This window comes from Anastrepha obliqua, chromosome 4 (genome assembly GCF_027943255.1).
Source record: "Anastrepha obliqua isolate idAnaObli1 chromosome 4, idAnaObli1_1.0, whole genome shotgun sequence".
NCBI lineage: Eukaryota > Metazoa > Arthropoda > Insecta > Diptera > Tephritidae > Anastrepha > Anastrepha obliqua.
Window position 1 is genome coordinate 50,972,764 of NC_072895.1, and position 17,253 is coordinate 50,990,016.

The 17,253-nt window shown below is 36.0% G+C and overlaps 1 protein-coding gene across 2 annotated transcripts in view; it reads left to right on the forward strand.

The window, feature by feature from the left end:
• The first annotated feature begins 860 nt into the window (after positions 1-860).
• LOC129245781 (arginine kinase-like) overlaps positions 861-17,253 on the forward strand; it is a 91,203-nt gene continuing 74,810 nt past the window's right edge. For both annotated transcript variants that reach the window (XM_054884163.1, XM_054884164.1), the window contains exon 1: positions 861-2,416. In XM_054884163.1, the coding sequence (XP_054740138.1) occupies positions 2,356-2,416 (61 nt within the window). In that variant the 5' untranslated portion in view covers positions 861-2,355. The remainder of the gene's footprint in view (positions 2,417-17,253) is intronic.

Below are 17,253 nucleotides of genomic sequence, written 5' to 3' on the forward strand. Positions count from 1 at the left end.
AGAGAGAATGTAGGTTCAAATCTCGGGTGAAACACCAAAATTAAAAGAAAAACATTTTTCTAATAGCGGTCGCCCCTCGGCAGGCAATGTCAAACCTCCGAGTGTATTTCTCCTCAAAAAAAATATCTGCCGTTCGGAGTCGGCTTGAAACTGTAGGTCCCTCCATTTGTGGAACAACATCATGACGCACACCACAAATAGGAGGAGGAGTTCAGCCAAACACCCAAAAAGGGTGTACGCGCCAATTTATATATATATATATTGCTTAAAAAAAGTGGCCGAAAGTGCTTTGATACTCGAAAGGCGAGAGTGTTTGAAAGAAGTAATAATTGTTTTTGTCTTTTGTTCATTTTAACATGGTAAACAGATAGTTTGCTTTAAATTTGTACTGAAAGACTTTCAAATGAAATGGAGTCAAATCATGCATTGCCAGCAGGAAATGATGAGCCGAACTGTGCTAATTACATAACATTACGATAATTACACCACATTGAGAGTAAACTCACCCATTGGGACCACGGTGCGTATACGTGTCCGACATACCCTTGCATCGCATGCGCTCTCTGAAAATGAAAATAATAGATAAACGCATGAGGTGAAATGAAATAAATATGAAATATATAGAGCAAGATACATTAAAAAGAGAAATAGTAGTAGCCATAAAAGTAAATAGAAATAATAGAAACAAATTAAATACGATGGAAAAAAGCAGATGTCTATGTGAGGAAACAAAATGAGACGTATTAAGTGACGCATTTTGGGTGAAAATATCAAATTTTTATATGTCTGTGCGGCAAATAACTGTGTAAAACAAAAAAAAAAAAAACAGAATACGAAAAAACAAAAAAAAAAAACAAGTGTTCAGTACAGCTGATGTTTATGAACTAAGAACTAAAAACTCGTAGTTGCAATCAAAATGTACACACATACATACAATTGACCACCCGCAACGCAACAACAGATGCGATAGTGAACTGTATGCAACACGCCACTAGACAATTTCGCTAGCCACTCCTTTGCTGTTGCCCAACCAACTGACCCCTTGATTGTTAATGTATGGTCACAATCTATTCGTGCTTTCATGCCTCTGTCCATTGTCGAGTGCGTCGTCGCTGTAGACAGTAACTGCGCTAACGTTGTCACAATTTACCGCCCCATAAATTCGACTCGATAAAATTTCCGATGAACAGTCATATGTGCAGCAAACGCCTTCGGACCGTCAATGCTCGTGGACACGTTTCCGCTGCTATTTCCGCCGTCGGTAGTGAATCATGTGCGAACAGCGAGTGTCATTGGACACAGGCAAAGACAACGCTAACGATAATAGAAAATTTGCTTAATAGCCATGGTCAACAGTGAATTGTAGAGTTATAGTATCTATTGCATAGCAAGTGGGTACGAGTAAAACACGAAGTGGCAAGAGGTGACGCGGTACAATGCGCGAATGAGCAATCAAGCAAATTATAATGCAAATGCACGGCCAACTGAACTTAAATAAAAATAAAAACAACAATATAAAGCAAAAGGCGAATATTGCGGGTGTGTGCGTGTGTGTGTGCGTGAATAGTGAATGGTGCTGAATGGGCGTGTAGAGCAATTTGAAAAAAAAAATACTTTGTTACATACATAGAAACTCGTTAAAAGCTGCATAAATGTGCTATTTTCCGCAATCCGATTAAGTTCTTTCGAAATACCAAAACAACAAGAAAGGAAGGTATAAATACAAATAAAAAATCGAGCAGCCAAGCCCATAAGTAATATTGTGAAAAAAGTCAAACAGCAGACACACATATAATTACATGCTGGAAAACCCGCAAATATGAGCAGGCAGCAAAAGCGCACAGCCTGTCAGCTCGTCAAACCATGTGACTGTGTTTGTAAAAGAATAAAAAAAAAATATGTTTAACTATGTATCTGTGTGCCACTTTGTCTGGCATCATTTGAGTGCCCACTGCTGATAGCAAATAATTGACAAAAAAACAAAACACGAAAGAAAACAACACTCGACTAGCTGCTGGTAAATTTGCAAGGGTCCTTCTTTGACATTTGTCCGTTTTTATTCAGGTGCGCGCATGTGTGTGTGCTGCTCCATATTGAATTTGTTTTTTTATTGCTACTCGTGTACTTTTGAGTGGGTGTCATTGTATTTTACATATTTTCGTGGATGACTTATTGCCGGAAAGTTTCCGTTGTGCAATCGTTTCGCTTGAATGCGCTTTGAAACGCACTCAGAGTGTCTTTTTCACAACTGCAGTCGCATTCGTTTGTACCACGTCCAGCGACAGCATCGAAAACAATCAGCGGGTCAAATAGCAGTGCATAAATCGTCATACATTTACACATAGACTTTCCGAAATGCCACCAAAACGGAGACGTCGATTTCAAGGACTATACTATCATTCGTCACCGCCCAAAGGTGAGTAAAAAAGTTTTATTACTTATTTTCTATTTAATTATTTTTGGTGAAAAAGGTTATTTGCTAGTTAATTAAGCCAAAAGGTACCTTGAAAGTGTTAGGCAATTGAAAATTAACATAGGGTCAAGAACTGAAGTCCGCAAACAACGAGTGCAGTGAGTTTAATAACAATAGCAATGCGACTCATAGACAAGTTCTGACAATTACTATTACAACTGCTTCATATTTAATATGAATCATTTTTTTTATTTTAATAAATATTTTCATAGAAATACCGTATATATAATACAAGTTTTAAGCTTATAAAAAAATTCCATCAAAAGCATTAAAACTTTACACTTTTTAGCCAGAATTTAAAAAAAAATGTGTAGTACGCAGTTTTATAGTCACTCAAATTTCGGTCTAACAAAGTAATTTGAAAGTACAAAAGTTTTGCAGATTTCTGACAATTTTCTTGGGGGCTTATGCCTTTTCTCCAAATAGGTAAGAGAACATTTTTTTTATATGGAAGGAAACACCTAATAAAGCCGGCAAAAAAATTGTCAAAAATTAGAAATATTTTTGAAACACTTTAAACGTGCACTTTATTATATCCAAATTCATCTGGCTATAAAACTGCGCGCTCAAAATTTTTTCTTAATATTGTGTTAAAATCTGAAATTTTGATGAAAATTTCTTGATGTGGTTTTTATTTTGCACGAAGTGTGAAACTTCGATTGTAGGCAAATGAGGTATATTTTAATAAAAATGAATGAAACTAAATAAGAAACAATTAAATTGCCTGGAGTTATTTATAAGTTCGTGTGCTATAGGTATTAAAAGTACTATATGTAGACTTCAGTTCTTGATTGAGTACGTAGATATGTATGATATTTCATGGTTCAAGTAAGGAGTATTTAAAATTAAAATGTTATTGTTATTGCTATTGCAATAGTATAAAATAATCTACATAAATTTGTTGAGAATACTGTTAAAGTGACAATCTTTGATTCGATATAAATTCGGGTCATTCTGGTACGTAGTGGGCACACCTCTCAGTTGAGAACCTTAACTACATTTCTCAATTGTGCCAAAATAAAATCTGAATATAAAAAACCATTCAGGAAAGCTGAGATGGTAATCGAATGGAAGAATAGAATAATTAGTCTGGGGAAAAAGAAATCAATTTTGTTTGTGTAAAATTTTTGCGCAAATGGATTAAAACAGTTTTAAGATCAATTTTTGGCTCCTGGGCTATGCTACGACTACTAACATGCCAATCAACTTTGATTATGTCTGTAATTTTATCGACATTATCGACATTTTCTTAGCATCAAGAATACCTGAACAGAATCGACTAAAAAAAATTCCACGTAAATACAACATCGCCACCATAAACACCATTCACTTGCATTTTCGCCTTCATCAAAGAAAAACTGTAAAATCTACCGAATAACACACTATAACTCACAACTGAATGGAACAAACAAAAAGCAGGAAAATAATTTTTTAGTGTGAAATGCCGACTTGACAACGAGCATAAACTTTGAATTGTTTGGCCGATGCTTTGCGAAATATCGATCACTAAAGCCATTTACCAAGAAAATAATGAATTTTTTTTTCTCCAAACTAATATAATGCAAACTAAATTAGACCATACTTTCTACGAGACGCTTCATAAGTACTTGCATATAGTTTTTATTTTTACCCTAAAATAATCAGGTAACCGAAGTAGTAAGAAAAGTACGAAAAATATCATCATACATTTTAGTAATAAAAAATAATAATACATAGCAACACAATAAGGCAGTTTAGTTTTTTCTAATGGGAACAAAGAAGCGACTACATATATAATCCTGAAAGTAAATTATAAGCGAACCATTTTTGTAGCAATTGACAATTTTTTGTTAAAGTGGGTCAAAGTTTACAATTTCGTTTTCCATTAAAATTTCTATATTACTATCATATATATTTATATTTTATATATATTATATTATATTATATTTATATTTTTGATATTTTATATTATATTAATAAAGTTTTATAAGTCGATTTCTGTTAGAAATTTGATAGTCAATATTGAAAAATTTAGAAATTTTAATTATAAATAATTTTTGTGGCACATTTTAACTCTTTAAGTTTCTTTTTTACGGCCCAATTTGACCTCTTTTTATGAAGCGTCCAAAAAGTTTTGTTATTAAATAAGACATTTTTTGATAAATAATGATGTGAAAATATTCGTCGGAAAGTTTCAGTGGTAGTTGCCAATAACTAATACTCGTATAGCAGCTGCGATCTTTATTATGTATGTTTCCTTTTGTTTTGGCTACAGGTGAAAGAAAGGCAAGAGCTTGTGCAGCCTCCAAATATTGGAGGAAGATAAAGGAAAAAATCATAAGCATAATAAAAATTTACATGAATACCATGACCAACAATTTATTTCTTTACTTTGAAAAGTGAGTGTGATATATCAGTGCTCCTTGTTAGGTTAGGACGAGACGATTAAGGGATAAGAAGGTAAGGGTAGAAAAATCGGCCAAAACCGGAGAGAGGGGTTTTGGGAAATACCAATCAAAGATTACTTACGGTGGGGCTAACCCCTTCTTACTAGTGATAAAACTCATTTGGTGGGTATCCGCTTGTGTAGTAAGCAAATTAAAGCCTTAATGCCTAATTCTTTGCCCCTTGCGAACCGGATAGCTGAAAGGAATATGCCGAGATTATTACTCCTCACATTTCAAAGAGCTGCTGAAGAAAGGACTCAAAGACCCCAGACCAAGACTAGGCCAGCTCTACTGTGCCTGACATGGAGTAGTAGTTCAGCGGACGCCACTTTAGAGTGCTGTAGATGTATCTGAAGAGAAATAATTTTTTTCATTGGTGCTTTCGCTTTCCGAAGCTCAAAACCCAATGTTGATTATGGACACCTATGAAATGGGTGCATTACCAGCGCTATCAACCTCAGATGTGCCGGATTAATCCACAGGGGTGCCTTTTCTGCCTTGGTTCTATCGTTTCTTTCTTTGGTTTTGAAGAGGCATAGCTAATCGCTTTAGTGATACACCAGAGACACTCGGCATTAAGTAGAATAAACAATGTCGAAAAGGTCCCAATGGCTTCTTCACCATAACCATCTTTCAGTTGTGCGTGAGTAGTTCGGGTTAACCCCTTGAGAGAACATGATCCATTTCCTCTAGAGAAGAGAATTCGGTGTGAAGATACGGGCTTGAGGATGTAACATAAGATTCCTCCTATATAGCAGTTCCAGCTTGGCTCTCTTCCTAACCTTCCCCACCCTAGGCACATCCGCCATGTACCTATATGGTAATCGATCAGAGTAGGCGCTCTTGTTTTACCCTGTCAGCGGTTTAAACTTTACAGGGCCCTAACAGAAAACTGGTGCTGACCACTCTATCCTTCTCCACTAAATTAGTAACGCAAATGGTTCCGACGCGGTACTCTATCTAATGAAACCGGATTCCTGATTGTACCCTCATAGTCGTTGTCAGTTTAAATTTCCCTCCAGAGTTATTTCTGGCCAGAGCTATTAACATGCATTATTCCGCTCCTTGATCCCTAAAGAATTCGACTCTCTAAGCTCATCCCTTGGTCGAGTCGCTGGTAGGGGATGATTTTGTACCCCTTCTTTTAAGAAATGTCATTTTGGGGCTCAAGTTATAGTTCTCGTTTTGGGTGTTGTTTGTTTTTGCAGTTTGACCTGTATATGCACTCTGTGCCGCTTAAATGTAACGGGGTGGGCACGCCATGCGTTTTAAGCCCGATCGGATGCAAACGCAGGACACATATACCGATACAGCGGTAAAGGATTTGAAACGTAATCTGCGGCCTGCCAGGGTCTTAATGGGAGCTCATCAGCAATTTCTGTTTGAGTTTCAGTTCAACGTACTAAAGTAGCAGCATGCTACAAACGCCAGGTCGGACATCAGAAATCCTCATATACGTGTAATTAGGAAGATGGGGTAGTCTCATAATGAAGGCAAGCAAACAAAAAGTTTTTTAATTTACACAGGGTTATCTATCGTTTGGAATTTGATCACATCCATGATATGGTAAGGACAATCTTATACACATTAGCATTACGAGAGGTTGTGCTGCAGGGGAGGGCTGACATATATAATTGAGATACACCCTGCCACACAACGATAACCTCACTACCCCCACTACCTCACTTTTTTACCAGATTTTTTTTTTTTTGCGTTTTTTGGGTGCTTTAATTATTTAAAAAAACAGAGCTCCATGTCTAACAAAATTCATATGAAACCAATTTTCAAATTTCATACAAAAATTTAAAAAATCCCGCAAACTGTACATCCTAATCCCACGATATTTTTTAATGGAGATAATGCGTGAAACCATGAAGGAACATTTTTTAAAAATTCATCTCGATTTTTAAACAACCTTAAACATGCACCTCATTACACCAAATTTCAATGAGCTATAAACCTGCATACCTGAAAGTTGTCGAAAAATTATAGTTAAAAACCGTGAAAGTTTGTGGAAATTTTCTAAATTTTTATATAAAGTTTGAAAATTGATCTTATATGCATTTTGTTAAAAATGAGCCATATTTTTAGACAAAAATAATGAATAATCAAGAAAAAAAGAAAAAAGTCAAAACTAGTCAAACTATTGAGGTGCTATCACTCGTCGCGGGCTGTAATTGGCCTCTAATCCCCTGCTAATTTCGAACACCGTCAACAAACTTTTGATCCTGATTGCTGTTGGGCTAATCGTAAAATATCAGACACTTTTTGCAAATGGATATTACCAATTTCTTGTTAAATGCCTGCCCATCTCTCTGGGAATTTATGTTAGCCATTTCGTAAAATATTATTTTCCTAGTTTTAGTATTAAACGATAGCCCGATTTTTTTCTTTTAATTTCGGCTTGATATAACTCACATACACACAATTTCCAACAAATCTATTTCTGCTAAGTACTTTCAGCCTATACGACCAACTCCTCCCGACACATATCTGTAGATAAGATAAGTGGCAATTAAACGGGTTCCGTTGAGATAATTGAAATGCAAATAAAATTGTGAAAATTACTTACACAAAAATTCCACTTGTGAAATTTAAATGGCGCAACATAAAATCACACAACTTTCAACATTACACACTTATGTTGTTAATATGTTAATATATCTGCCGTTAAAATGGCAGTAATGGCAGGCAATATGTGGCCTAAAACGCTTTCAGTCGGAATGTTTATGGCAAGAGTCACGCGAAATTTGCACTAAGGTGCTGGAATTTTTACAATGCTATGCTAACATAGCACATGTAAATTAATAAAAGGTAAACTTCCTTGATGGGGGATGAAGCAAATAGCAAAACAAAAAGAATATTGCGCATTTGTACTTGGCTTACAGTACACAAACAAGTGTTCTATACACTTAAGCACGAAAAAGCATAAATAAACACGCAAAACTTAATTAAAGGCATAAAAGCCTAGGTGAGAACGAGAATCTGGAACAGTAGCTGTTGATTTTTTGGGAAGTTACAGGCGTAAATACTCGTAGGTATGCATATTTGAATAAAATAACCCGGTAGGGAAAAGTTGGAGTGGTCTCGTCAATTGTGAAAACCTTGCTTAGCGCATTGCTGTTGCGGGGTAAAGTTTATAAGTAATACAAGGTGACAAAAACTTCTCTGTGCAATTAGAAGAATTTAATTTTTTTTTTTGGCGAATGCTCCTATTCTGTGATCTGAAGTACAACAAAGTATTCGTTTCTGTTCCAGCTCTTTTTAAATACTTTGTGTAACAATGTCAAGTAGTCGCTCAGCCATTATAGCCCTGCATCAGCTAGGAGCCCTGCATCAGCTTGGAATTGCACGTTCATTGGTTTCTCGTGTAATCAAACGATTTGAGGAGCTTGGTAATGAAGGTGACCGTCCTGGAAGAGGAAGAAAACGAACTATTAACATTTCCAAGAACCGAAAAATCATCAAAAAAAAGAGTTCATCGAAACTCTATGGTTTTGATGAGGAAAATTGCTCGTGAGACTGGCATCAATCGTGAATCAGTTCGCCTTATAGCAAAAAAAGAAATTTGCGCTAGTGGCAAGACTCCTTTGATTTTCATAGATCAAGGAGTCAAAATCAATAAAGAAGTTTACTGTCAAGACATAGTACAAGCAGTTGTTCTTCCTTGGTTCCAGCAGCACTTTGGTGACGATGAGTGGACGTTTCAACAGGACTCGGCATCAGCCCACAGAGCAAAAACCACTCAAGAGTGGTGCAAAGCCAATCTCCCTTTTTTCATTACTTCCCAAGAATGGCCACCCTACTCACCGGATCGGAATCCGCTAGATTAAAGCGCATGGTCGATTTTGGAAGCAAGAGCCTGTGCAAAACGCCACAAAATGTTGGAGTCTCTGAAGCAAGCGTTGCGTCGAGAGTGGGATCGCATAACGGTAGACGAACTATGGCCTATAGTCGTATTTTTTTAAACGTTTTAGCTTGTGTATTCGTGCTAAAGGTGGCCACGTCGAAACTGGCTGAACATAATGTTACTCAAACATTGTCTATTAAAATTTCACAATTTGTTTTGAGCTACTATCAATGATAAATTTTTTTCATTAAAAAATGTTGTATACACTTATTTTTTGTCACCCTGGAATTGCGGTTTTTTATCACTTGATTTATCTGTTTCTGATGCAGTGGAGAGCATAATAAGGAAGTCTTTATTTAGCATAGTTAGAGCGCTCCTATTTAGGTCGATTAGGCACCGTTTTCCTTAACCCCTTGCCCCTCTTTTAAAAGCAGTTCGATCATTCCGCTTTATAGAACCTTCACCCCTTCGCAAGAAACGGGACGATGATGGACCAGTCGACTTTCACAAGCTTCTATTGAGGCGAATTTTTCAACATCAACGCTATTCCGTAGATCTGTTGCAACAGCCGCCGCAGTCGAATAAGTTGGGCCTCCAAACAGTCTTCATACCCGAAGCTTCTAGTGAGTTGCTATCGATTTGTGTGTGGCCTCTTCTTACCCTGATGGAATACAATCCCTTCCGATCGCCAAAATCTGGACGCTTCTGGGCAATTAATTTTCATAAGGTCCATGTTTTGACTTTGTTCTCACTTGATGTTGCCACCAACCGTTGATTTCTATTCGAAGATGAGATTCTGGTACATGTAGTTTTTTATGTGTTAACTAGTATAATACTCCTTCACTGCTGTTTTTTGAATCGAACCATAAAACTTGCTTAGACTGAAGAGTTTCTAAGTCCAGCTTTTACAAAAGCCATCTATTTTAAGCAGAAAAAAAGCATGATTTCCTAAAAATAACTAACTGCTTTATTTCCAGCTTTTCTATTCAGTGATAAGCAACTTTGTTTAATCAAAAATTCTCACCCAAAATGTAAAACTTCATGAACGTTGTGGATTTGCATTAGAAACTGAAAATGAAAAATAAGTGCTTAAGGAAAATGGCTTCAAAAGTTTTTTATTCTTTCCTGTAAAACTAGGCTTATCAACTTTTCTTTCTGAGTTGGTCATATTTAGGAGATTCTACATGGTTTCCTGTGTAACTTTTAGCCGCAGTGCTATCAAAAACTGCTTACATGGTGGGTAAACTCAACGATTCCATTATTTTGTCACCAATTTCAACAATTGGTTTTCCCTAGCGCAGCGCATTCCAAATAAAGGCTAGTTTGATGATTTAGACGACTATCAGGACTCATTACGAAAGTGACCACATTAATATTTGTATACTTTCAATCTTCATTGCACGCAGCCTTGGAGTTTTATGCATTTGCCCATATTCAATAGAATAATATTTGTTTTGCATGCTCCTCTAACTGGCAATTTTGCAACTGGTATACTTCTAGTCACGCTCGTACTAGTATGACTTCTTCTGCTGAGTAGTTTGGCCTGACCTTTCACTGGAGGCTAACGACATGCATGCGTAAATATATGTTTGCCACGCAAAGTAAACAATCATGTAGATATGTGAATATGAATGTATGCCTATGAAAATATTTTGATTTGCTTAAGCTTACATACTTTAGAACAGTACCTGAGCGTACTATAGTAATTAAAGGCAACAAGTGGCACTGTTTCACAACGCGTCTCACCCATTTCGTTCTTGCCTGCTTTTTGTAGTATTCAGTAAATAGAACAGCGGAAATATTTAGTGTGCGATTTCCGCTTGGATTCCGGTTTATTTTGATTATTTTCGTGATAATACTTAGTAAAGCCTTTCAGGTGGAAAGATGTTAGAATAAGCTGTACACGAAGTGCTGTGAATATTAATAAGAATTTCATATAGACAGAGATAGGTGAATGCGTGTAAATATTTGCATAAAATTAACACTGACAACTTAATTGCGCAATTACGCATTTACGGATATGGCAAATTGAAAGTTACTTGAAAAAATAGACATAAATCAATGCTAATTACGGGAAAGTGTTGGAGCTGGTGGTAGTACATGGCGTATGAGTGATTTTAATCATAAACCCAGTGTTTCCTGGATTGCGTAGTATTCAGCGGCCCATAAGAAACAATTTCAAATTTAGCTTTCGAGGCTATTAAAGGGTTATGCAGTCAGTACCTTCTAATAATCTATTTTCGTAATCGCCCTACACAAGTGCATATGGCTACGTATAAATATATACACATGAAATGAATGTATATCGGACGTAGTAAATGTAAATCGAAGTATTCACGCATATTTATAGCGCGTAAAGCGCATTTGTTAGTCAAAACAGAGGATGCGGACACAGTTGTGAGAGTCAAATACGAGAAATCGCGATATTACTTCTAGTCTGTTAGTGAATTTGACAGAATCAGCTGCCTTTGCTGACCGACTACTAATAGAGGTTTGTTGATATTTTGTTTTCTTTTTACATACAACTTGTTTTTACCACTTCTATTCCATGTTTCTATTATTTTAACCTAACTTTTAATTTTTGTTCACAAAAGTTCGCTCTTTTGAACTCTATAACTGTGCTCACTATTACAGAACGAAGAACTCTTCGCTCACAAATTCAAAAAGAAAAAACGCTCGTAACCGTACGGCAAATAGAAAAAGTCTCCACTTCCCTCTCAGGCGGAAACATAGTCTTCAGTTTTACTCAAAGAAACGTAATAGAAAAATGTTGAGTTATTGAAGGAATGTAAATATGTCCTTGCCCATAGGTCTATTTGCGTACGCCTCGCTCCTTTGCCTCAGGGTGAAATAGAGCTGAGAAATAGTGCTATCGATATTAAAAGGCAAAGTTTGAAGGAGATCTATTGAATGTGATCTGGTTCAGTGATGGGTGCGCAAATCGGCCGTTGCAGCCTATTAACACTATATTTGTGGTTGCATATTTAGTCTCAATGTCTTGTCACCGATCCATAGAACTGTAGGAGATATTCAGACTACCGTGCGAATCTAGGAGCTGGGTTCCGAATGCAAATACTGAATATTCTCGAAAATTATCTTCCGGTCTAACTTAAGTGTCCAGTATGAACTTCTAGTATTTATTTCACAAGACGATAGAGAAAAGTCTGACTGTTTAGAGACTGTATATTGATGTTAAGAGTTTTTTATTATTGTATTACTTATATGTAAATGAAAGTTTATTTTATCGAGGTATAAAAAAAAGAAAAAAAAACAAGCCAGTTCAAATTCCTCCACCAGCTACCAAATTGTGATAAAGGATTTTGTTTGTATATCTCGTTCATCTTACCTGGAATAAGGTTTTTTTTCCTTTAGCTTGCGTTGGTTTCGTTAATCTATTTGATATTTGATTTCGCTATTACTCTTAAGTGGTGGAAGTGCCCACCGTCGTTGCTTAGGAACAACGCTTTCTTTACTGCTTGGAGCGCTATTTGCGTTTCACATTTTCGCCTGCTTCCTCTTGCTGGCGCCTGTGTGTTTTTCTTTGTTTTTGCTTGGTTTAGCAGCCAATAATGTGCTGAATATTGTGCGGGAGTAAGGATGTAAAGGATGGAAAGGATAAGGTTTTGGGTTTTTGAGGAATGAGATTTTTTTTTTATTTAGAAAGAGAGAAAGTTGGAAAATTAGGGAAAGTGCGAGGACTGTGCTTTACATGGGATTCGAAACCACAACCTTTGGGATGGCAGGCTAGTGCACTTACACTAGAATACCGAGGCCGCAATTAGGTATATTGGGAGGAAAACGAAAACGATATAATGAAGGTATTGAGTAGGTTTGACCACAAAAACAACGACAATTGATTTATGTGTAAGTACGTACGAAAAGGCATTTTTCTTAAAGAGTGATTTCAGAGAAATTTTTATTTATTTTATTTTAATACTGACCAGCTCCACGTGAAGTGATCCAATTATTTTTGATATTGTCAATAATTCTACTATAAATTGATTTATTTGTATGCTCGGATATATTAAAAAGTACGTAAACAAATAAAAAAAAACTAAATTAAATTAAAAAAAAAATTAATCAAAACTTAAAAATTTTGAGAAATCTTGTTGAAAATTTTGATGTATAAGTTTTTAAAGTGAAATATTTTCGGTCCTTTTTAAAATTTTTGTAATATTTTTTTATTTATTTTGTAGGATAAATATATCGGGTGTTTCTTCAAAAGCTTTAGAACTTAAAACGATAATATATATGTAATTGGGGCTTACTCCCTTTTTTGATGTTCTCCTCCCATTTGAGGCTTGCGTCTTGATGTTGTTCCATAAATGGAGGGATCTACAGTTTTAAGCGGACTCCAGCTGACTTGCAGATATTTTTTCTGAGGAGCTTTTTCATGACAGAAATACACTCGGAGGTTTGCCATTGCCTGCCGCGAGGCGACCGCTATTAGAAAAAATACGGAGATTCAAACCTGTGCACTTGCGAATGGTAAACATGCATTAACCCATTCAGCTACGGCGGCCACCTAGCAAACAGATTTCCGGGATATGACCGCCGTGGCTTTGAGTTACATGATCCATTTGATTAGTTCAATTATTGACTAATACTTCAATAAATTTGGCCGCATGGCGTATTGTCTTCCAATACTTCAGGAATTTGCTAGTTTATCGGCATAAACCAATAACTTAACATAGCTCCATTAAAAGTAATCCAGAGGCGCTAAGTCCTACAAAGAGGGGGCTAAAGAACAGCGAACCACTTCTGAAAAGAAAGTTGTGACCAAATTGATTTTGCAATGAATAGATTGGCAAGCGCGTTGTTGCACCATCTTGTTGAAAGCAAATGTTTTTGATGTTTAGCTGATTAATTTTTGGAAATAAAAATTCACTCAGTGAGGCTCAATAGCTTTCGCCGCAACGGCAACTAATTCCTCATTTCGAAAGAAGGAGGACCGATAATGCAGCCAGCGTTTAAACCGCACCAAACAACGGATATTAATGGCGTGAGGATTGTCTTCTCTCCAGATACGGAAATTTTGCTTACTAACATAGCCATTTAAATAGACATGAGCTTCATCCTTAAACAAAATTTTTCATTAAAAATGCTCATTTCTGGTTCCATGAATTTCACGAAACTTTCTTTTTTTTCAAAGTAAATTTCCACAATTTGAAAGCGTTGTTCCAGCGTTTAACAATGTCTATGGACCTGTTAAGCCGTACGGAACAGAAATGCCAACACATTTTACCATTGTCAGCTATCAAAGCATATTTATCGATAGTTCTCATGCAGCTAAAAAACAATTGATACTTTTTTTAGATAATGTTGTAATTTTTGTTAAAAAAATTTTTGTAGGTTTTTTTGTAATTTTAGATTTTTTCTATGTATAGCTGAGAATACGGAAATGCGGTTCGTTGGAACAGTATTTTGCGATACAGTTTTGTGGAGCCTTTGTGCGCATGCCTGATCTCGTCATATTGTCTTGTCATATGATATCATGGTATGATCGCATCACATGATTTGATCATTTGATCTCATGACATGTCGGATATACATATTATACTATTTTCACTGAGTATAATTATTAGATCTAAGAAAGATTTGGATCGATTTATATCGATGTTAAGGCAATAAATGCATTTGGTATGAAATATAACAGATATATGATGACTTCATATGATGGCATATCATGTTTCATCTCATCATCTTTCTTGTTTGGGCCAATCTATGTTCGATATACCTTAGGTGAAGTTGTTAGGTATCTGCTACTTAGGTGGAACTGTTGACCTTAAAAAAATATAAATTTTAGATTTTTTTCTAGATTCTGTGCGCCAGCTTGGCAATAAAAGTATTAGTTGAGTTATTTAGTAGGAAATTACATTCAAGTTATGATTGATTACGCAGTCAGGATTTTTTCGTAACTTCAAAATCGGTTGAAAGTGGTAAAACTTAAATACGACTATCTTGTAACCTTGTAAATGTATTTCGTTACAGTCTGTAAATCTCTGAAGCATTCTATAAAACCAAAAACTCCACTGCTGTTCTCGAATCTATTTCAGTGACCAAAAAATCATTCGAAAGTGTTTTTGAAAACTCGTCTGTCAGCATTTAGTTAAGTTAGAATATAGGTTTGTATAAATCTGAGAAAACAAACTAAGCCTTGAATTTATGCTGTTTTGGCATGTAAGGAAAATATTTGCTGGAGAAAAAATTCGTTGGCTCCATTTGTGTTATGCTAAATAAAAAACACTTTGCCGGTGTAGACGCTCCAACACCAATGTAGTCGGTTATAAAATGAAAAATATTTGTCGGCAGAATGAGATTTGTAAATATACAAGGTGGCGCAAAATAATCGCCCTAGCGGAAGATTTATAATTTTTGCATATAACGTCGTACATCAATCATATTTGACACTTGTGAACTAGACAGCCGCAGTATTCAAAAATACAAGCAATGGAGCGCGCAAACGTCAAAATAAAGATTTCCATATCTCAAATCTTGTTTCTTTATTTAGTAACAAAGTTATTGAAAAACAAAATTGGATGACTAATTTTGCGCTCATAATAACAATTATTTTTAAAGTTCGTGTCAAAACTTGATGAGAAATCTTGCTCAGCGGCTTGAAAATTGGAGTTTTGAGAAAAAATTTCAGTTAAAAAAAAACGAGTTCAAAGCATCAAAAGTACTTAACTATAGTATTGTTTTATCAATTCAAACACAATTGTCTCTAAAAGACCACTCTCTAACGCGACATCGGTAAATATTTAGTACCACTATAAAGAATTATTTAAAATCCGTAAATATTCAGTATTAAAAAGCTGCCCTACAAGTCAGTCTGGAAAAATACTTGAAAAGTTGAAATTCTGTTCTAAAGGGTGATTTTTTAAGAGCTATAGGAAAGTTTTTCAAAAAAACGACACGTAAAATTCAGAAAAATGCATGAAATTTTTATTTAAATCGAGTCATATAATATAGTCCATATAATTTAATGTTTGAAGATTATTTCATGCAAATGTTGACCGTGACTGCGCTTCAAATGGTCCATCCGCTTAGTCCAATTTTGGCATACTCTTTCCATAGTTTCGGCCGGTATCTCACATATAAATGCTTTAATGTTCTCTTCCAATGCGTTAATTGAAGCCGGCTTGTCTGAATGAACATGAGCTTTAACGTAGCCCCACAAAAAATAATCTAAAGGCGTTATATCGCCCGATCTGGCTGGCCAATTGACAGGTCCCGAACGTGAAAAAAAAGTTCACCGAACTCCCCTCTCAACAAGTCCATTGTTACGCGTGCTGTGTGGCATGTGGCACAGTCTTGCTGAAACCACATGTCATGCAAGTCAAGCCCTTGCATTTTGGGCAAAAAAAAGTTGAATATCATTTCACGGTAGCGCTCACCATTCACAGTTACATTACGATTCGCAGCATCTTTGAAGAAGTACGGTCCAATGATACCTCCAGCCCATAAACCGCACCAAACTGTGACCTTTTCCGGATACATTGGTAGCTCTTGCAATTCTTCAGGCTGATCTTCCCTCAAAATTTTTTTACGTACCCATTGATCCAAAAATGAGCTTCGTCGCTGAACACAATTTTTCGATAAAAAAGTGGATCTTCGGCCAACTTTCCAAGAGCCCATTCACCAAAAATTCTGCGTTGCGGTAGGTCGTTCGGCTTTAATTCTTGCATCAGCTGTATTTTGAAAGGCTTCACACCTAAATCCTTTCGCAAAATGTTCCACGTTGTTGAGTAAGAGAGGCCCAATTGCTGCGAACGGCGACGAATCGATAATTAATGGTCACCATTAACACTGGCCGATACAGCTGCGATATTTTCTTCAGTGCGCACTCTACGTAAGCGTGTTGGAGGTTTGATGTCCAATAATGTAAATTTGGTTCTAAATTTAGTCACAATAGCTGACCATAAAATGGAAGAAGCGCGCGATAAACTTTCTTAACAGAACACGCATTTTTATAGTAAAATTCAATGATTTGCAAGCGTTGCTCGTTTGTAAGACGAATCATATTTAAATTATAGACCAAACTGAAGATGTTTGACAGTGAAACAAAACACGAAACGTGCGTCAGCTGTTTAAGCCAACTATTTAAAAAGATAATAGCTAAAAAATCACCCGTTAATTGCAAACTCATTTGCATAGGATTTTAGATTGTGAAACTTTTAACTACAAAATCACTAGTGGGGAAGATTAATTAATTTTTCATACATTTTGCACTTTATAACTTCTTCTTAAACCCAACAGTATTATTATATTTTCCTTTATTCTTAAATTTCTTTTGCACCCTAAAGTTTCTTGTTCCATGTTCATGTTGAAAGCGTCATATCCTATGGCTGATGTACGATCTAAGTAACATAAATGCCTATGAAATTAGGTTAAAAATAGTAGTTCATGCTAAAGGGAATGCCAAAGTGGTGGTAGTACACATACGATATATATATACACCTGTACCGAAGCCATGTATTCCAACATGTGGCCTGTGTTTCGTG